The sequence below is a fragment of the Ascaphus truei genome, chromosome 2 (genome assembly GCF_040206685.1).
Source record: "Ascaphus truei isolate aAscTru1 chromosome 2, aAscTru1.hap1, whole genome shotgun sequence".
Taxonomy (NCBI): Eukaryota; Metazoa; Chordata; class Amphibia; order Anura; family Ascaphidae; genus Ascaphus; species Ascaphus truei.
Window position 1 is genome coordinate 234,763,179 of NC_134484.1, and position 22,101 is coordinate 234,785,279.

At 45.7% G+C, this 22,101-nt stretch overlaps 1 protein-coding gene across 1 annotated transcript in view; it reads left to right on the forward strand.

The window, feature by feature from the left end:
- LOC142487170 (dynein axonemal heavy chain 5-like) overlaps window positions 1-22,101 on the forward strand; it is a 426,040-nt gene that overhangs the window by 194,984 nt on the left and 208,955 nt on the right. Inside the window, exons 49-50 of the mRNA XM_075585972.1 lie at window positions 20,230-20,319; window positions 20,414-20,650. Of these exons, the coding sequence (XP_075442087.1) occupies window positions 20,230-20,319; window positions 20,414-20,650 (327 nt within the window). The remainder of the gene's footprint in view (window positions 1-20,229; window positions 20,320-20,413; window positions 20,651-22,101) is intronic.

Consider the following 22,101-nt stretch of genomic DNA (forward strand, 5'->3'; position numbering starts at 1 on the left):
GGAGGCTGGGGGTATCGCTGCTCCCCTGTTTCCAGTTTCGGGGTTGACGGCCCCTCCAAGTATCACAGTACCAGAGGATTTGCCTGGACACGGGACCGAGTTCCCACCACGAACAGATAAGACCAAACAAATGTTTACTGCTGTTGCTAAAAGACTATGCTGTATCTAAGTGACCCTAAATGAGAGAGCATTGTTTTAAGCTGGGGAACCAGGTTAGTTGGCCAGCAGCTGTTAGAGAGACTGATTCTATGTGTAGTTAGATCCCTGAAAGGGATAGGATTTTGTTTATATAATTTGGTTTCTTTTTACTTGAAATAACAGTGTGGGAAATACTGTAACAATGAAATGAGTGAACTGCTGAATGAAAGTATCTGAGTACCTCTAACCTACACATGTTAAAGCTGCAGTACCTTACTTGGATGAAAATAAAGCAGGCAGAAGCCTGAGTTAAGCAGCTTAATACTTTGCATGATCCTGTTTTTGTATTAAATAACCCTAGAAGACTGTGTCGGGAAGAACCCAGACAGACGTCAGCACTACAAAAGAGGGGCGTTTGTCACATATGGTGGAGAATGCGGGCAGACACTAAAAAGTCTGTGGGTTTGCAAATAAATGCGGGGGGTTAAAATGGCCGCCCAGCTGAACTAAAGTACAGATGCTATGAGTGAAGTCTGTCCCACTGTGTATATCAGTTGTGCTTCTAGCATACACAGAGAATGTGCGAAGTGTGGATGCAATAGCACCCTGAACCCAAACAGAAAACCAAAATGTTTTGCTGAAGGAAAAAAAAAATTTTTGCATCTAGCAAGTGCTGTTTGTAAAGCTAATGCCTTTTGCTGAAGTGAGTGAATTTGCAGCTAGCAAGTGCTGTATGTAAGCTGCTGAAGTAAGTGAAATTGCAGCTAGCAAATTGTCCCTGCCGGGTTTCTAAAATGGCCGACGTGAAATGTTTGTTGTGTAATGTACGTAACCATACAAAACAGTGTCCCTTCAGGCCATACTATGATCACGACCCTGGAGGAGAGCCGTACCCACAGATGAATTTAGTATGCTGGGCCTGTCGTGAAGTAGGTCACATGGAAGATGTGTGCCCCAAAATTTTCAAAGACAAACAGCTGCAAAAGCAAGCAACGCCCTGTGAGTGCAAGCAAGACGTGGAAGCTGATAACAGTGAGTGTGTGCCCAGGACCACTGATATCTCTGGAGCTAATAAAGAAAAAAGAAAGAAAACTGTTCCTCAAGTCACAGGGGAAGTGACCGAGCCACTTGAACCTGCACTGTCAGGACATGCGTCAGAAAGGCGCCGAGATGAGCAACAGCCCATAGGGCCTGGCGCAATCGTCCCAGGAATGACGACACGCCTAGAGATGACAAAGGCTACTGCTACCATCATAGGCAGAGAGCCAAGCGAATCAAAGAAAACAAGAACTGACTGGAAACTATGCTATGAGATGTCCCAGAAAGATGTGCAAAACTTCATCACAGAGTTGGGGGTTTCTCGGCAAGAGGCTAGCGCGCTTAAAGCAGAGCTGGAACTCTCACGCCATGAGGTCTACGCTCGCAGCACAGAGCTGTGTACATTGAAGAAAACCTATGAGAATACCCTGAGTAATTTAGAGACTGTAAAAAGAGAGAATGTAAGTCTGACACATAAAAATTCAGACTTGACTGACCAGATCAGTGAAGGTGATGAGAAGCTTCACCAAGCAGAAAAAGTGGAGAAGCAATTGATCCAGGAAAAGTTAGAAATGCAGGAAGCACTGCAGAATACAGAATCAGCGGCGATCCAGGTGACACAAACTGCAGAGCTCCAAAAAATGGAGGCGCTGATGCAAACCCAGAGCAAGCACCAGAAAGAGGTGAAGACCCTGACGGAGGTCTGGCACGATCAGGTTGAAGAGCTGCAGAAGCAGATGGCTGAGCGCGAGATACAGTGCGCCAAGAGAGAGGAGGTGTCCGTCCGTCAGGTGGTTTGCCTGACACTGCGCTATAAAAGCGAGATGGCCGATATCTACAAGCAGCTGGACCACACGGCAAATGAGGGGGCCCGGCTGCAGCTGGAGCTGGACAAGACCCAGAAGGAGCACCTGCTGCTGCAGGTCAAGAATAGAGAAAATTAAACAGAGTTAAACCTCGCTCTGAAACAGATGACGGACATGGGAGAAGCGGCTAAAGTGGTTCAGTCGGGCTATCAATCCTACCTCCTAACCAAGCAAGCTGTACGTTCCTATACGTGTATCTTCAATGCTGTTGCAATATTACGATTTGCTATAAAGATGAAGTTGGAGAAAGAGATTCCAAGGCTAAAAGAGACACGGTCACAAAAGGAGACCAGGGAACGTAAACTCAATGCCCTCACTGATGACAAAGAGGAAGGAGAAAGAATTGACTTTGATTGTGCTGCTGTTATTCCAGAAACAGATAGGCACCCTCCTGAGAATATACTCCCTGATCTGGAATTCAAAAATCCAGATACTCAATTTCATTTACGTTGTCCAGAAGATTATCAAACTAGTGGACACACCCAGGACAACACAGAAGATGTTTTAGCCAAGTGGGTGGCAGTTCCTGAAAAAACAAACTTGTTGACAGATCCTGATGACATGGTTAATATGGACTACGTTTGTACAGAGGCAACTAGGTCTCCAAAACCCAAAGACGTGGTAATGGCCACAAAAGGGAAATCAAAGATTGAAAAGAAAAAACAACGAAGGTTAACACGGCGCCTGAATAGTTCCATATCTCACCAATCTGGACCACACTGTGGAGCCAAGGAGAATCTGGTCCAAGGGTCTCATCAGAAGCTAAAGAAACAGTCCAGTCATTTGCAGGTTGCAGCGGGCTATGAAATAAAGTCAAAGGATGCAATAGACTGGAAGTCAAAAAAAAAAAAAAAAATGTTTGGGGGAACTGACCGATTTATTTTTTTTATTACACGTGTGGACTATGTCACGGACACTTAACTATGCAAATAAGCATTTTGTCAATATTACAATGTTATATTGGTTCTCTGTGTTGAAAATGTAGCTAAACTACAAATTAATATACAGGGTTGATGGCCCTTAAGATTACAAGGCTGTAGTATAAGAGAAAAAATATTGGTAGCTTACAATATGGGAAAAAAAAAAAATGCCCTTTTCGGTTGGTAAATTTATAATGAAGTTCATATTCGTGTCATGTAAATACTTAATGTTGTACTGAGCAGTTAGCTCAAGTATTTCAGGTAGGACGCTCACCCCAGTGAGGTCCATGGCCGCTCACCCCAGTAGGTGTGAGCTGGGGAGGGGGATATGTGACATAGTCCAAAGATGTTAGGCAGCTTTCTGCCCCATTTTAGAGCAGAAAGTGCAGGAATAGCTAAAAATGATCCGTTCCACAGCTTCCCATTACCTCAGGCAGCTGGATGGAAAATCCAGACCACAGATTACAATGGCTCTAGTTCTCCCTCACCTGCTCTTCTAATCACATGCACAGGTATTTAGAGCAGAGAGGTTTTGCATTTGACTCTCTCTCCTTAGAGCCTGGAGGCTGGGGGTATCGCTGCTCCCCTGTTTCCAGTTTCGGGGTTGACGGCCCCTCCAAGTATCACAGTACCAGAGGATTTGCCTGGACACGGGACCGAGTTCCCACCACGAACAGATAAGACCAAACAAATGTTTACTGCTGTTGCTAAAAGACTATGCTGTATCTAAGTGACCCTAAATGAGAGAGCATTGTTTTAAGCTGGGGAACCAGGTTAGTTGGCCAGCAGCTGTTAGAGAGACTGATTCTATGTGTAGTTAGATCCCTGAAAGGGATAGGATTTTGTTTATATAATTTGGTTTCTTTTTACTTGAAATAACAGTGTGGGAAATACTGTAACAATGAAATGAGTGAACTGCTGAATGAAAGTATCTGAGTACCTCTAACCTACACATGTTAAAGCTGCAGTACCTTACTTGGATGAAAATAAAGCAGGCAGAAGCCTGAGTTAAGCAGCTTAATACTTTGCATGATCCTGTTTTTGTATTAAATAACCCTAGAAGACTGTGTCGGGAAGAACCCAGACAGACGTCAGCACTACAAAAGAGGGGCGTTTGTCACAATACATACATACATACATATCTTTATACATGTATATATATATATATGCAAATACAACTGTATGCTCATCTGCATGTCTTAGGCAGGTCTGCAACCCCGCCTTTCCCCATTATCACCCAGCATACAGCACTTCCACTGCAGCAAGGGATTCTGGGAAATGACATGCAAATGAGCACACAGTGTCACTTTTTGCCTCTAAAACCATTTTTATGTATATATGGGAAAAAAAAGAAACAAAGAAGCGCCAGCTCCATGATATAATATTGTATGTAAAATTGACAATTTATTAAAATTGAGAGTGGCCGCCAGGACATGCACTCACTTCAATGGGTTAAAAAACATTCATTGGAGACAATCTGTATGCCATGGGAGACTGCAGGAGGTGGAAGCCAGATAGTAAAGTAGGTATACACAGGTTGTAAGCAGCAGATACTTATCCGTGGCTGAATGGAGAGTAATCAGAGCGTCCACAGGGAAATAGAAGATAGTCACAGATGACAGGCAGCTGGTACACCATCCGGTGCTTGCTCCGCTTGTAGCACTCTGTTTAAGCCCTGGAATCCTCTCTGCTAGACCTTGTGTGGCGTCTAAACTGGCAAACCTCGATGTAGCTCCCAACTAGCGTGATGATGTCAGTGCGTCACTATGTCATGACGTCTGACGCGTTTCGTCACGTGAGTGACTTTTTCAAGGAATACATATATATAATGCTACTATGTATGTTTAATTATTGTATTTATATTGTCTCATATTATTATTATTCAAAAACTAATAAAAAGATTAAAAAATCATAACTAATAGTCTTTCCCCATCCACTGCCACCCTCTGTTGACAGGGGTTGATATTGCTGCTGACTACACCAAATGTACTAACAGGAAATACTTATTAAAAATGCACTGATAGAAATGCTTATTCGGATTGTCGATGTCACCCACGAGTACACACATGGACACGCCCACACCAATTGTTAGTCAAATATTGTTTATTATAGGCTAAAGCTGTTAAATTCCGGACATTATTGAAATTTCTGCTCTCTGATTGGTTAACATTCTGGTCATTATTGATTAATGGCCCGGAACTCTTAGCACCGTGCCAAGGTTTTATCTTCAGCCAATCAGCATTTCCTTGACAGAGAAGCTCTCAGACGGGAGAGGTGATTGGACAGGAGGCAGCAGACAGACAATGACTGTTGCGTGTTGCCCGGGCAATCTGTGGACTTCGGATCACTCACAATGGGGGGCATGTCATAGGCAAGTTGAAATCCTCCATTGGATACAGTCCGGGTGGATTGTTAAATATCTGCACTCTATCTCCCTCTCTCTCGCTCTTTCTCTCTCCACCCCACCCCAACCTCTAGGATATAATCAGAGTGCAGATTTTACCAATCCGACCAAGGATTATTAAAGCGCCATGTGTATTGTCAGTGATTGAAAATACATTATGGAAAAGGCAGATTGCTCTTTTGAGACTGATCCATGGACCAAAGGAACTAGCCAATCTGAGGCAGATACAAATCCGCCCCCAAAAATTTAGCCATCTCTATTGGTAGGTTTTACACTCAACATAAAAACTTAAGTTCATACTGACATATGAGAGTTTGATATGATGCGATACTAAATACATGCACTCCATTATAGGGCTAGATCGACTAAGCTCTGTTAAATCAGGGCTCATAATGTGAGGTTGCCTAAAACTGTAACGGATGTTATTTTTCATGAGGTGAACGCATATTCTCAAAGCTAATTATATGCAAAAACAATGGCCATTATATATCTCTATAGTATGATTAACATCACCTTATTGTTACGTAGCATAGTTAGCTTCCAATAACATGTATATCGTACTCCCATCCTGATATAACAATCAAGAGACAAGAAGAAAAAGGTTCCAGTTAATAAGCACTCTGTCCCTCATAATTACTGTATGGTATTTGTAACCACTGTACTTGTGTATGAGGCCAATAATAATAATAACAAAGACTAGAAACGGCGGTATGACGCCCAATAGCTCTTGTGGATACAAGCCAACTATTCTGATTATATAAGTTAACGTTGCTCAGAGTGTTAGGCTGCGTCCCCGCTTCCGCTGAGAGTGCTCATGCTTGAGAGCGGTGACATCACCAACTCTCCAAGCATGAGCGCAGGGTGTCCTGTATAATTTTGCAAGCACGAGCGGGGGGCATGTATCGGGGCTATTTCTGTGTGTCATGTGTGTGTTTGTGTGTGTGTGGCTGTGTTCTGGGGGCACTGACTGCTGCTGAGCGCTCTTCAAAGTAAATTTTGTTTGTTTCCCCAAGCGCCAAGCTTGGGAGAGCATACGTGCACGCACACAAATGAGCGCCGCGTGAGAGTGGCCATACCAATTGATTTTAATTGCAGTGAGCGCGCCAAGCGCTCCAGCGTGGACGCAGCCTTATCCTATCTTTTATAAAAATATCCAGATTTGATCCTCCCAAAAGTAAACAAATTGACGGAAGAATTATACAATTATAATCCTGCTATTTCAAAGCAGGATTGGGTACATGGTACCATAAAATATTGGAGAAAATTGCACTAGAAACCATTGCCTCTCAAGATTTTAAAATGTAATATAAAAAAATTGCACATTTAAACATTTACATTTTTTTCAATCCATAAATTTAGAAATTAAAAGGGTTTATTATGGGGGGGGGGGGGGGGGTGGCCAAGACTCTGAGCTGAACAGACGCATGTCAACGCAGCTCCACAGCAAAGAGGCGAATTTGGACATAAAATTGCCTAAAAAAGTGGATCTACCAGCTTCAATTGCAGGGGACTAGGCTAATAAAGGAAAAAAAACTACCTGCTGCCGGATCAAAGAGACACCCCTGCGGACGGGCCGCTGCTTGGAAGACTTTGGGAGAAATTCATGCAGCCACAGCTCCACGGGACACCCAAGATGGCCACCGGCTGCACACGGCTTTACTGTCCCAAACGCTGCTGATCGACCCGTGGCCAGCAGTAAGTACGTGAAGAGGATGAGCGACCCCAGACTGGTGGTGGTGCTTGGACGGGCTCCGGCGCCGTCGCAGGTGAGCGTGATAAGCAAGCGGGAGGCGGAGATCTGTGACCCGTAATCGTGTCTGACGGCACAAGCTAATCCCAGACACCTAAAGCTAGAAGAATCTGAAGGGGAGCAGGGCGCTGCACAGGAGACAGGACTAGAGGCCGGGGGGGACGGGGGGGGCTGCCTGTTGGGAATCCCCGCTCCGGCACTATAGAGGGCTCCTAGCTGTCGGCTGCGGGCCGGTGCAGTTGCTGGGAGGTCCTCAAAGAGTGGAGGGATGGCCATCTTGCCACGGCACCCCATAACGTGGCTGCAAGGGAGCTTGGGTTTGTCTCTCACTCTCCTCCGGTTCATTGTCTGATTGCAGCCTCTGAAGAAGGGCCTGCCCCCAGCAGATTCACCCCCCTCCCCCCCCCCCCGTCGGGGTAAACACTCAGCGGCCTGCTAAATGACAGGACCACCTGGGCCCTAGAAGGCAGCTGAAGGCCTTTAAAAAGCAGCAGAGGACTATAGTAAGTTCCAGCCTCTGACCCTAGGGAGGATCACTCAGACAGTCATCTCATCCACGCACACATAAACCTAAATAAAGACTCTAAGTAAAAAGCCCACAGCCCAATATCTATCTCCCACAGGGGAACATCTATCCCCCCCCCTCCCCCTGTTTCTGTGGGTATCAGAACAAAAGAGGGCAGAAGAGACAGTTAGACAAACCAACAAACACAGAGGTTGCAATTCTGTGACCCCTTCCAGCGGAACATGTACCCCTCTACAGAAAGATCTGTATGCACAGAAAGCCTAAATAGAGCTGGCTAGGATGGCGTCCTGAGATCCAAGTTCCATAATACCCCGGGATTCATTCTAAGCTTATGAAAGCAAATCGGCTCTGTCTAACCATCTAAAAAGAAATCTCATCTCATGCAAGTCCCATCTAGCATGGTTTCGAAAGCAGTTAGAACCATCAAAAAGAAAATGAACCATAGTGAGTTCCGTGAATATTTTAAAAACCATGGTCAGCCAGCACTGCAACAGGGGGAGTTGGAAGTGGTCCCCTCCGTGGAACACTCAAACTCTGAACCAGGGGTGGAGATTGAAAATCTTTCCACAAAGAATGACTTACTTATCTTCTTTAATAAAATCGAATCTCTAATGCAAACAGCAATGAAGGATCTTAAAGAGGAGATAGCCTCCCTTAGGGAACGCACTAACTCCTTGGAATCCAAGGTCAACACTACAGCCATTCGGCAATCTCTGATGGACACTGAGCTCAAAGAAGTGAAGTCCCAGCTCCTAGATATTAAAGATGGATAGGAGGATGAGGAGAATAGAGACCACTGTAATAATCTTAGTAAGTCTGTAATGGATATTGAGGGATTCATGGGCAAATGGCTAACATCAGCCCTCCTTGATTCTACAAAGGGGTCTCTTACCCTGGACCGATGCCAGAGAGCCTTAAGATCGAGACCTCAACCAGGGACAGACACAGGGATATGGTGTTGAGATTCCACTACTTTAAAACAAATGAAGCCTTCAACACAGTGATGAGAGGCTCCAGAGACCTCAAGTTCCTAAATATACCCCTACCGGTATACGCAGACCTGGTGCCTTCCACATTCGCCAAAAGAAGAAATATCCGAGAGGTGACGGTGAAGTTAAGAGACCGCAATATCAAGTATAGATGGACATTTCCCTTTGAACTCTTGGTAGTTAAAATCGCGAGACCTCAGACACTCAGGAATCCGGACGATGGTGCAGCCTTCCTTGAATATTTAGGCCAGAGCTCCCCTTTCTCCGGACTTGCGTCGGGAGGTGAGAACCCTGTGACGCCGGAACCATCTTGGTCCACAATTCCCACGAGAAGATCCTCCCACCCGGACTCTCCGGCGAAACAGTCATCTGAAGCTGGGACCAAACCCTAAGCTGAGTTTCAGGTCCACATTGAGGAACGGCGTAATTATTGTATTATGTTCTTAGGTTCAAATTAATATTAGAATACTAATGGTTCACTAGGGTAGTCTACGTCCTTGGTAGGAGCCTTAACATTACAATAGGCCCAAAATCTGGAGAAGCATCGGGGTGGGAGCTTGGGTAGACGGACTGTCTGAGTCTTGGCTGCTACCCCCAAACATATCTGTGTCATTGAAGAGACAGTTGCCCTTTTTTTTGTTCCTCCCGCACCCCAGATTTTATTCCCCAGGGCAGGTGAGCATCAGGACTGTTCAGAGACACATCCATGTGCACTCTTTCAATTCCCCCCTCTTTCCCCCACGTTTGTTTTTTCCCTCCAACCCCCCCCCTCCCCTTCCTGTCCCTTAACCCAGAATAGTCAACAGTTGATGAGGACAATAGATGCTCAGAGAGGCAATTTAAAAATGGATTCTTTGTATTATCCAGGCCCCCCAGAGATGGTCTTCATAGCAGATCTAGAAGCTCCCATAATGACTCCACACTCTAAGTTAAAACTATGTTAAGCAATATGATTTGTGGATTCGCCATTGTTCAGTTCCTCCCTCTTCCCTTCTCTCTCTTATCCGCCCCTCCCCACCCTCCCCCCCCAACACCTTTTCTAAAATAGGTTAAAAGGCAAAACTCACTTAATTGACATCGCTATAAACATCCCCGGCTTTGGAGGGGAACTTTTTTGATTGATAGCGTAACGTTCTATGTGAAATATACGTGTGCGAGGTCAGGCGTCTTTTGATGACGTAATTATGGAGTGGTGACCCGCTACACCACACTCTCTACCCAACAACTAGATCCTTACATGCGTCGCATACTTTTTTTAACGTTCGTTTTAATCTTGCAATTATCGGAGTCAGAGTGCACATAATATTGGTGTTGCTATATCTTGACATTATATGCAACGTCAAGTTATTTATAGTCAGTAACAGTAACAAATAGCAACAAGTCAGTTATTAATATACATAGGCTCCATCTGGATATAATCAGCTCAGTACTTAGGACATTGTGTCCACTATTTATAGTATTTACCAATAAGTGTCAGATGATAACATGAGCTTAGGATACGTAAGACTTTAATAGTTGCTTCAGTAACTGCTGTATGGAACTTGATCTCTGGATGGTGGTTAACTCATATGTAGCCCTATCCAGAGCAATGTCCCTAGATAGGGAATCCTTAACAGAACATATACAGATTAACCCCTTGGTCTATTGACATACCAGTGAACTGATTTCTATTACTACACAATAGTCCAGTGGGTCTCTATATACTACACTAGTGTCAGACTGACATCATCTATTTTTTTTATATTTTACATACATCTAATTGTATATTTGAGTTCTCTTATTGCCTTTTATTTTAGTATATTCTAATAAAAGTTACATTTCATTTACCCATACTACACAACTACAGTGTTTACATATACCACAATTATGGGTGACTGAGTGCTTATTAACTGGGACCTTTTAACTTCTTCTCTCTTGATTGTTATATTAGTCTGTATCCCAGCTAGCACCACCCTGTGCAATAAACCAATTAGGCAGAGCCAGGGGACCTTGCTAGTTTTCTCTTACTCCCATCTGACCTCCAAGCAGGACTGTGCTGGAGGGAGAGCAGGACCATTTTGAGGGTCCACAGAGGAGAAAAGCCAAGTTTAGCTATGACCTAACTAAGATAACATTAAGTCCGTGCATTAACCTTAACAGACTTCAGTGGCTATGCGATGTTAAGGTGAACTCATCATTATCACTGAGGGATGTTGTTGTCAATGCAATGCTGTCTCGTGGAGAAAACATAACTTAACATAACTTTCTGGGCTTTTAACGATATGCAGTTAGGTTAAGTTAGGTCAGGGGCGCGCAAACTTTTCCCCTGACCCCCCCTCCCCCCCCACCTTCTTACCTTGTCTCCAGCGTTCTGACGTTACCATGTCATGTTGCCATGGCGACACGTGTAGCTGCAGGAGAGGCCATGCGCGCGATCCCCAGCATTTAATTTAAATGCTTTGGGGAAGAGCATGGGGCCTCTGTAAGCAGTGCGCCCCCCCCGCCCCCCCCCCAGAAAATCTCATGCCGCCCAAGTTTGTGCACCTCTGAGTTTGGTTAACGTCACACTAAGTGACAGCAAAGTTTTGTGGACCTGTCTCTTAAAGTATGTTGTTCAGTTTCCTGTCACCGTGACATTTTTGATTTTCTTTCTTTATTCGTTTGTGAGCTTTGAATGTGATCACTGCTAAGGATAAAAGGCAATTGAGGAAATAGGGGTCAATTTTGTGCAAGTGTCTTTCAAAATGTGCAGGTCTACCAGAATGCTGAATCCTTTTCTTTTTGTAGGGTTTGGTCCCACACTTGATTATAACATTAATATCGTTTAAAATCAAAATGGCCCACGGGCGGCCAACTCCAGTCCTCAGGGGCCCTCAACAGGTCACTTTTAAGGATATCCCTGCTTAAGCAGCGGTGGTTGAGTCAGAATGACGGAGCAACTGATTGTGTCACCTGTGCTGAAGCAGGGATATACCTAAAACCTGACCTGTTGGTGGCCCTTGAGTACTGGAGTCCATGGCAAACATGCAACAATAACAAAAACAATAAGCATGGATAACTAACTTGATCCATTGGCGTAGAAGGGAAGAAGATGCTGATCCACCTAGGACCAAATAAAACTAATGACAATACTTTAGTTTAAAAATAAGAAAAGAGTCACACGAGGGTAGTGCATATAACATTATATATATATATATATATATATATATATATATATATATATATATATATATATATATATAAAATGTTATACAATTTTTATATAATGATGCATAAGCAGCATGTTTATTTACAGTGAATTGTTACTGTGTTACTGTGTATAACAGTTAATTATATATATAACAGTTCATTTAGGTTATGATGAACCGTTTTGAGTTTAAAATTGCATGGTAATTTGAGATCACAGAGCGTTTTAATCATTTGATTAATGGGAGTACAGATTACAATGTAAAATAGTTCATTTATGTTACAGTGCTTTTTAATAGAGTTCTGAATTCATTGTATTATATATTTTAGATTCTAACCGGGAGTATATTTATTGTGATAGTTACATAATGGTGCCTCTATGTAGAAAAGAAAAAGTATATATGGCAGAAAATGTCATTTTTAGTTGCCAAGATTTTGCAATGATTTATTGAGCCTCTATGCACCCGTGACATTTTCCTTCGCCTGTAGACTCTGATCATTGTTTCAGACTCACTATTATTGCACTGTACAGTACCTACTGCAATGTAATTACTGAATATATTGTCATAAAAACTCAATGCTTTTTCATTACTCAGTATATAATTAAGTATTACATTATGTTTTTTTTCCTGCACTTTCTATGCAGAAATATGTTGATTTGTTGAGTTGTATTATTCATTTTGGTAATATGTCTTTTTTCAAATAAAAAAATCAGGCTTTTAAAGAGGCAATCTAAGCAGCACTTAAAATAATAAATGTATATATATATATATATATATATATATATATATATATATATATATATATATATATATATATATGTATGTATGTATGTATGTATGTATGTATGTATATATATATATATCTTATACTATATTAGTGAAAGCACTGTATGTTTGCCTGCCTGCCTGCATGCATGCCTGCCTGCTGGATGTCCGGTGTCCCTAGGGGAAATCTCATTGGTCCCTTGGGCCGCCCCCGCACACCTCTCATTGGCCTGAGGCGGAGTGACGGCCCAAAGGACACACAGGGACAAAAACACACACACAGGGATAAAAACACACACACAGGGATATACACACACACACACGGACACACACACACACACACACACACACACACACACAGTAGGGGGGGGGGGGGTGTACATTAGCAGCATGTATAACCCGGGGGGGGGGGGGTCCCTCACATACCCGCCGGAGCCTCCGCCTCTTCCTCCCCGAAATCAGCCTCCCCCCCCCCCCCCCCGGCGCCGCTACAGTCAGCGGAGGAGCGAGTGCCCGGGACACAGCGGGGGAGCGGCCACAACAAGCTGCCTCCCGCCTCAGTTTCACGTGGGAGCGGCCGGACGGGTGAGTGAGCGGCCTTCACCTCCCCTCACCCCCCTTCAAATCACCTCCCCCCCCTTCACCCACCCCTCACCTCACCCACCCCTCACCCCCCTTCAAATCACCTCCCCCCCCCCGGCGCCGCTACAGTCAGCGGCGAGTGCCCGGGACACAGCGGGGGAGCGGCCACAACAAGCTGCCTCCCGCCTCAGTTCCACGTGGGAGCGGCCGGACGGGTGAGTGAGCGGCCTTCACCTCCCCTCACCCCCCTTCAAATCACCTCCCCTCCACCCCCCCCCCCCCCCCCGGCGCCGCTACAGTCAGCGGAGCGAGCGAGCGCCCGGGACACAGCGGGGGACCGGCCACAACAAGCTGCCTCCCGCCTCAGTTCCACGTGGGAGCGGCCGGACGGGTGAGTGAGCGGCCTTCACCTCCCCTCACCCCCCTTCAAATCACCTCCCCTCCACCCCCCCCCCCCCCGGCGCCGCTACAGTAAGCGGAGCGAGCGAGCGCCCGGGACACAGCGGGGGACCGGCCACAACAAGCTGCCTCCCGCCTCAGATCCACGTGGGAGCGGCCGGACGGGTGAGGGAGCTGCCGAACGGGTGAGTGAGCGGTCGGACGGGTGAGGGAGCGGCCTTCACCTCCCCACACCCCCCTTCACCTCCCCTCACCCCCCTTCACCTCCCCTCACCCCCCTTCACCTGCCCTCACCCCCCTTCACCTCCCCTCACCCCCCTTCACCTCCCCTCACCCCCCTTCATCTCACCTCCCCTCACCCACCCCTCACCTCCCCTCACTCCACTTCCCTTCCCTTCCACCTCCCTCCACCCCCCCTTCACCTCCCCTCCACCCCCCCTTCACCTCCCCTCCACCCCCCCTTCACCTCCCCTCCACCCCCCCTTCACCTCCCCTCCACCCCCCTTCACCTCCCCTTCACCCCCCCACCTCCCCTTCACCCCCCCCCCACCTCCCCTTCACCCCCCCCCACCTCCCCTTCACCCCCCCCCCACCTCCCCTTCACCCCCCCCGACCTCCCCTTCACCCCCCCCACCTCCCCTTCACCCCCCTTCACCCCCCCCCCACCTCCCCTTCACCCCCCCCGACCTCCCCTTCACCCCCCCCCCACCTCCCCTTCACCCCCCTTCACCCCCCCCCCCCCCACCTCCCCTTCACCTCCCCTCCACCCCCCCCTTCACCTCCCCTCCACCCCCCCTTCACCTCCCCTCCACCCCCCCCTTCACCTCCCCTTCACCTCCCCTCCACCCCCCCCCTCACCTCCCCTCCACCCCCCCTTCACCTCCCCTCCACCCCCCTTCACCTCCCCTCCACCCCCCCCTTCACCTCCCCTCCACCCCCCCCCCTTCACCTCCCCTCCACCCCCCCCTTCACCTCCCCTCCACCCCCCCCTTCACCTCCCCTCCACCCCCCCCCTTCACCTCCCCTCCACCCCCACCTTCACCCCCCCTTCACCTTCCCTTCACTCCCCCCTTACAACCTCTCACCACCTCCACCCCCCTTCCCACCTCCCCCACCCCCCTTCCCAACTCCCCACCACCTCCCCCCCCTTCCCACCACCTCCCCCCACCCCCCCCCCCCTTCCCACCACCTCCCCCCCTTCCCACCACCTCCCCCCACCCCCCCCCTTCCCACCACCTCCCCCCCCTTCCCACCACCTCCCCTGCACCCCCCCCCTTCCCACCACCTCCCCCCCACCCCCCCCCCTTCCCACCACCTCCCCCCCACCTCCCCTTCCCCCCCACCCCCCTCCTTCCCACCACCTCCCCCCCCACCCCCACCACCTCCCCCCCCACCCCCCCCCCTTCCCTGAGGCGGAGTCACGGGCCAAAGGACACACAGGGACACAGACACACACACACGTAGACACACACACACACAGACGTAGACACACACACACACACGTATACACACACACACGTATACACAAACACACACACGTAGACACAAACACACACACGTAGACACACACATAGACACACACATACACACGTACACACACACGCACGTAGACACACACGCACGTACACGTAGACACACACACATGTACACGTAGACACGCACACACACACATGTACACGTAGACACGTACACACACACACACATACACGTACACACACACACACACACACATGTACACGTAGACACGTACACACACACACATGTACACGTATACTCACACACATGTACACGTACACACACACATGGAGACATACACACACACACATGGAGACATACAAACACATACGTGGAGACATACACACACACACATGTACACATACACACACACACGTATACACTCACAGACGTATACACACAGGTATACATACACATAATGTATACACACACACATGTATACACACACACACACATGTATACACACACACACACGTGTATACACACACGTGTATACACACACGTGTATACACACACACACATGTGTATACACACACACATGTGTATACACACACATGTGTATACACACACATGTGTACACACACACACACATGTACACACACACACACGTGTACACACACACACACATGTGTACACACACACATGTGTACACACACACATGTGTACACACACACACATGTGTACACACACACACATGTGTACACACACACACATGTGTACACACACATGTGTATACACACACATGTATATACACACACATGTATACACACACACATGTATACACACACACACACGTATACACACACACATGTGTATACACACACAAACATGTGTACACACACACACACACACACACTTATACACACATACAATGTATACACACAAACATGTATACACACACACAAACATGTATACACGTGTATACACACATATGTATACACACACACACGTATACACACACACAATATATACATACACACAATGTATACACACACACGTGTATACACACACGTGTATACACACACACACATGTGTATACACACACACGTGTATACACACACACACGTGTATACACACACGTGTATACACACACACACGTGTATACACACACGTGTATACACACACACGTGTATACACACACACACGTGTATACACACACACACGTGTATACACATACACACACACGTGTATACACATACACACACACGTGTATACACACACACGCACCAGCACCACCACATCAGCACACCGGTATCCCATGCCCCCCCAGCACACTGGCATTCTCGGCTCCCCACCATTCCCAGCCCCCATCAACACCATCAGCACCCACACATCGCCACCTTTGCACCTCCCCCATCGGCACACCCACATCCGCACCCCCACATCAGCACCAAACCCTCCCAAATCAGCACACCAATACAATCACCATCAGTACAGCCACAGCAGCACTACCACCGCACATGGGCCGCGTGGACCACTCCCCACCCAAATGCCACACCCACACCACAAACATCCCGGGCAACGCCGGGGCTCTCAGCTAGTATATATATATATATATATATATATATATATAATAAATTGCAGCAACCAGCAGTCAAGTATCCAAAAATCCAGATGCTAATCCCATAGACAATAATAGAAATGATATTGCCAGATTGGAGTCCAGCAAATTGGAGACAGCACACCAGGAGCATATTTCAAAATGCAGTATGTATTGAAGAAAATACAGGCACCTCAACCAATGTTTCGGTCTGCAGAGAGCGACCTTCCTCAGGGCTGTGCAATGGTCTAATGACCGTGACTTCTACTTATACCCCCACCGAGTGCAACATAAGACCCAATAAACCAATCAAAACCACTGGGCGGTGAGGTGTGCGGAGAGGAGTAGCAGTGATGAAATGGAGGAGTAGGAGGCAGTGTCCTGGCAGTCACCAAATGGAGAGTGAGGAGAGTGAATCGCCAAATGGAGAGTGAGGAGAGTGAGTCGAAGAGGCGCATGCGGTGCGAGGGTGGTGTGACTGTCACGCCCTGCATAGGCGTGCCCGTGACGTCAGGCCACCCCGCAGGCAAATGAGGTGTTGTCGTCCGCCGGCCAATCACAGAGGGCACAAACAGACATCCAAACATTATTTCAGTCTTATATATGTAGATTTGCATGATAAGAAATCTGCCAAGTCTGAAGTGCTGTGCTACAGTATCAATTTGCTCCACATGTAGAAACTCTCTTACATTTGACATGAAGTAAAAGGTGACACTGTATGCTTATTTGCATGACATTTCCCAGAATCCCTGGCTGCAGTAGAAGCACTGTATGCTAAGTGATAATGGGGTAAAGCAGGTTGCAAACCTGTCTTAGGCCTCGGCCATGTTATCTGCTTGCGTGCTGATGCGCGCTGAGGCTCAGGGAAAGCGGGTGCTTTCCCTGGCCTTGTGGTTGCTTGTCCTGCACGCCGTCAGGGGGTGGGCCGGGGGCGGGCTGGGGGCAGGACGGGGGCGGGCCGGGCCAGTTACGTCACGGAGCTGGTTCGCCCTCATTGGCTCACGTGACCGGCCCTGCGCTCCGGCAAGCGCTTGATTTTTAAAATGACCCAAGACCTACGCTTCCGCGCGCTTGCGGAAGCGTAGGCGAGCCCCTACTAAAGCCCCTCTAATTGCGGCTGTAGAGGCTCAGTGCCAAGCATGAGCGCGCGTCAGCACGCTTCAGCGAGCAAGCGCTTACCATGGACGAGGCCTAGACATGTGAAGGTGCTCTCAAGTGATATTTGTATTTGTTTTACATTTGACACTAAAACAAGCAGACAATGGAGCAATGTGTCAAAATAAACCGCACTTTTTCATTACATTAGTAACATCACCCTTTCTGTTTCTCAAATGTTTTATTTTTTATTTGAAGGAAGCCAATTCAGAAATCTGTTGTCTTTGTTAAGCATGTTTAACTGCATGTCCATGAGGCTTATATATAAATTAACATCAGTGCAGAACCAGTGCACTTTTGAGGCAACAATGCACTAGATGCATGAGATGAAAAGATCCCATTCAGAACAATATGCTTTTTTTCTTTAATACTGTATATCTGGTATAACAGTTTTGCCTTTATATAGCTGTGTAGGGCTGAAAGTCTCAACCGCCTTAATTATTTGTGTGTCTCCATTTGGATGGGATGCCCATCTCGCCTGTTGAATCTCTATCTCTTTTGTTTTAGACAGTCGGTTAAGGACGGAGGTTTATTGCAGCAATTAAGTAAACTCGAAAGCTGTGATATTATTTACTAGCTTCCAAAATGCGTGTCATAAAGTGTGATACAGGTTCTGCATTGTACCTCCTTGAACTCAGGGGGGTGATGCCAAATTTTAGGTTGTGAGACTACTGCGATCATCTAGGTTACTGTGCTAAATTCTGGAGACCGTGCTGTACCTACGGAAGGACATAAATACATTGGAGATTGTTCTTTGGACAATGTATGATCTAAAGCAGAAGATTTTAAAGGAATGACTAAAAGACCTAAATAAAGATGTAGCAGGCCTTATTACCCTCGTTAACACACAAAAAACCTCTGTTAAATAACACCGGAGTTATGGGAGGAGTGGCTCAGTGAGTAAAGGCACTGACTGGCATTTAGAGTTTGAAGTAAGGGAGCCTGGTTCAATTCCCGGTGTCGGCTCTTTGTGATCTTGGGCAAGTCACTTTATCTCCCTGTGCCTCAGGCACCAAAAACATAGATTGTAAGCTCCACGGGGCAGGGACCTGTGCCTGCAAAATGTCTCTGTAAAGCGCTACGTCAAACTAGCAGCGCTATACAAGAACATGCTATTATTATTATTATTATTATTATTATTATTATATCTCGTTAACCATTGTTTTCAATAGCACTGCTGTTAAATAAAACACTAGCATTAATGCAACACATTGCATGAAGGGCAGACGTCTGCTACATCTGTATGTACATCTTAAAGGATCGAAGGGGATATGATTGACATTTTCAAATATATAAAAGGGTTTCAACGAAGTACAGAAGGGGAAACATATTTCAGAGAAAGAGGTGCTGGAACAATATGTCATGCTCGGAAGCTGGAGGGTGGCAGGCGAAGCGGAAATGTGAGAGAGGATCTTTTTCACGGAAAGGGTGGTGGATTCGTGGAATAGCCTTTCAACAAAAAGAAAGCCATTGATCAAATAAGGTCTGAGAATTTACGCTTACGCATGTTCCTATATAGTGTAAATTCTCAGACCTTATTTGATCAATGGCTTTCAAGGTGGGCCAAATGTTTTTTACGTACCGTCAAATTCCAATGAAAAAAGATGTACGCTACTGTACCTATACAGTATACTTTAAGGCTTGAAGGGGAGGGATTCTTTTAAATTAAAAGCATTTCTCTGTAACAGGAAGTAACAACATAGGTGTATTTTGTTCAGTGGCCTTAACTGAAGCTTTAACACTATACATAGATTTTATAGTAAAAAAGCTTTTAAAACCTCAGTCCATCTCAAGATGGGACATATATATTGTCTCCAAAAAATCCATGACATTATAGCAAAATGTTATTGATCAAATAAATATTGTTAAGCACTCAGTATGGCATTGACAATATAAAAGGATGTATTCGTATTAACAATAATTTTTAATGGAGATGGATTAGTAAATGGTCTATCGATTTTGGACAGCTCCAGCTTTTCTTTTGCACACGCACCATAGTACCTGTAGACACAGGACTCACGAACATGATGGCTCATTCTAGGGCAAACAGAGTGTGGGAGAAGGAGCTGGAGTGTTTAATAGTGGCTTCTACTAAGGCCAGAAATAATGCTGAAAAATAATGGTATGGGCAGACAGAGGACTCTCAGTAGCAAGCAATTAGGTTTATTACATGGAATTTAAAAACCAAGTACAGGGATAGTTACTATCACAATTTATATTGAAGCAATGTGCTGAAATGTATGTACACATTGTTACAAAATAAGTATTACATTCTCACCTAAAATCTCTCTTTATTTTCTCTACATTTACGCATTGTTATAGTTGCTATTTTTCTTTCCGTTTACTAAAGTAGACGTAATGCAATTAATGACTTCTTTAACATAAGAACAGTGTGCATATAGTGTGAACTATGAGACACGAACTTCACCTGCTCAACTTCTCAACTTCTATTGATGTCTTGTTTTCCCCTTTCAGGACTTGATCAATTTTGTCTTCACGGCTGTAGCTCCTAAGATGCAGATATTGGAGTGCATGTACATCAAGCAAGCCATCGACCTCCTCCAGGTAGGCAATGAATGTGCAATGACTTGCCTAAAAACCCTTTAAAGGTTATCTAAATGTCAGACCATGGTGTAAAGTTGTGCTCTTTGTTCCCTAGGGTCTGTTGTCTGACAAGGATGAGAAGCAGCCCAGCCAGGAACACGTGGCTCGCCTGTTTGTTTTTGCAGTGATGTGGTCAGTGGGATCCCTGCTTGAGCTCGATGACCGCATGAAGATGGAAATGTTCTTGCGTGGTCATTCGGCCCCACTTGAACTCCCTGTTGTAAATGGAGATGAGACCATTTTTGAATTTGTAATTAATGAGAGTGGGCAGTGGGAGCACTGGTCCAAAAAGGTCTGTGCTCCTTTTTTTAATGTTATTTCTCGTTGTTGTCCACTGTTTCTGTCCGCCAGTTCCCTACTTCTCTTGGTAATAAGGACTTCTTCATGGCGTTAGAGCAGATAGTCCCCATCGGTTAAACAGATACTGTAGCATTAGCGTTCTGTACGACCTTGTGTTGGTAGTTGGTATCTTTGATGGTTGTTTTCATATTGTCCTGTTTTAGATCATATAATCAGCCAATTTTGAAGGCATGTCAATTAGAGTTTACAATGCTGCTCTCATATAGTGTATCAGTGTAGCCATGGATATGGTATTGCATCTTTTTCAATTTACTTCAATAGGGGTTTTCGGCTAATCTAAGTGGCATCAGATGCTTCAGGGCTTCATAATTATATTGAATTCCCCCCTAAAATAATTTATTGTTATAAAAGCACTATGTTTTCACTTTAACATAAAATATATGTATATCTTATTTATATAGCGCCATCCATGTACTTAGTGCTTTACAGCAGTAATACACACAACATAATAATAGGAGAGATATCAGGAATAAGCCCTTCTATATAAAGGTAGACCTTAGGTAAAGGAGTCCCCGCCGAAGAGCTTACAATCTAAGTGGTAAGTAGGGAAAAGTTACTGAGACAGTAGGAATGCGTTATTGTAAGTGTGTATGCAAGGGGGATCATGGTAAATGCATATGAGTTTTCTAATACTAGCCAAGGGAGCTACCCAAATACTTAATTAAAGAGGTATGTTTTAAGATGGGCCTTAAAGGTGGAGAGAGAAGGTGCTTATCAGCTATTGAGGGGAAGGGCATTCTAGAGGTGTGGGACAGTAAATGAGAAAGGGTTTAGGTGGGAGAGGGCTCCAGAACAAAAGGGATAGAGAGATGACATGCTTGAGCACAATGCAAGAGTTAGTCAGGTGTATAGCAAGAAATTAGAGCTGAGATGTAAGGAGGGGCAGAAGAGTGTATAGCCATAAAAGAGAGAACATTGTGTAAGTAATACAGGATTTAATAGGAAGCCAGAAGAGGGATTTCAGCAGGAGAGATACTGAGACAGATTTAGAAGAGAGTAAAGGGATTCTAGCAACAGCGCTGAGCATAGATTGAAGGAAAAACAGGTGAGAGGCAGGAAGGCCGGACAGTAGAAGGTTGCAATAGTCGCGATAGGAGAGATATATTAGTAGAGTGACAGAGGAAAGGGCGTATCTTTGCAATGTTAATAAAGGAAAAAAATAAAGGTTTTAGCAAAATTCTGAATGTAAGAGGAGAATTTAAGAGTGAAGTGAAATGTGACACCTAGGCAGCGTGATACTGGTTGTATGATAGTACTACCAACAGTAATGGAGAAAAAAAACATAAAAATAAGCATATATATATATATATATATATATATATACATACTGTGACAAACGGCTTACTCCGGGGCTCCGTCGTTTGTCCGGGACTGTTTAGAACA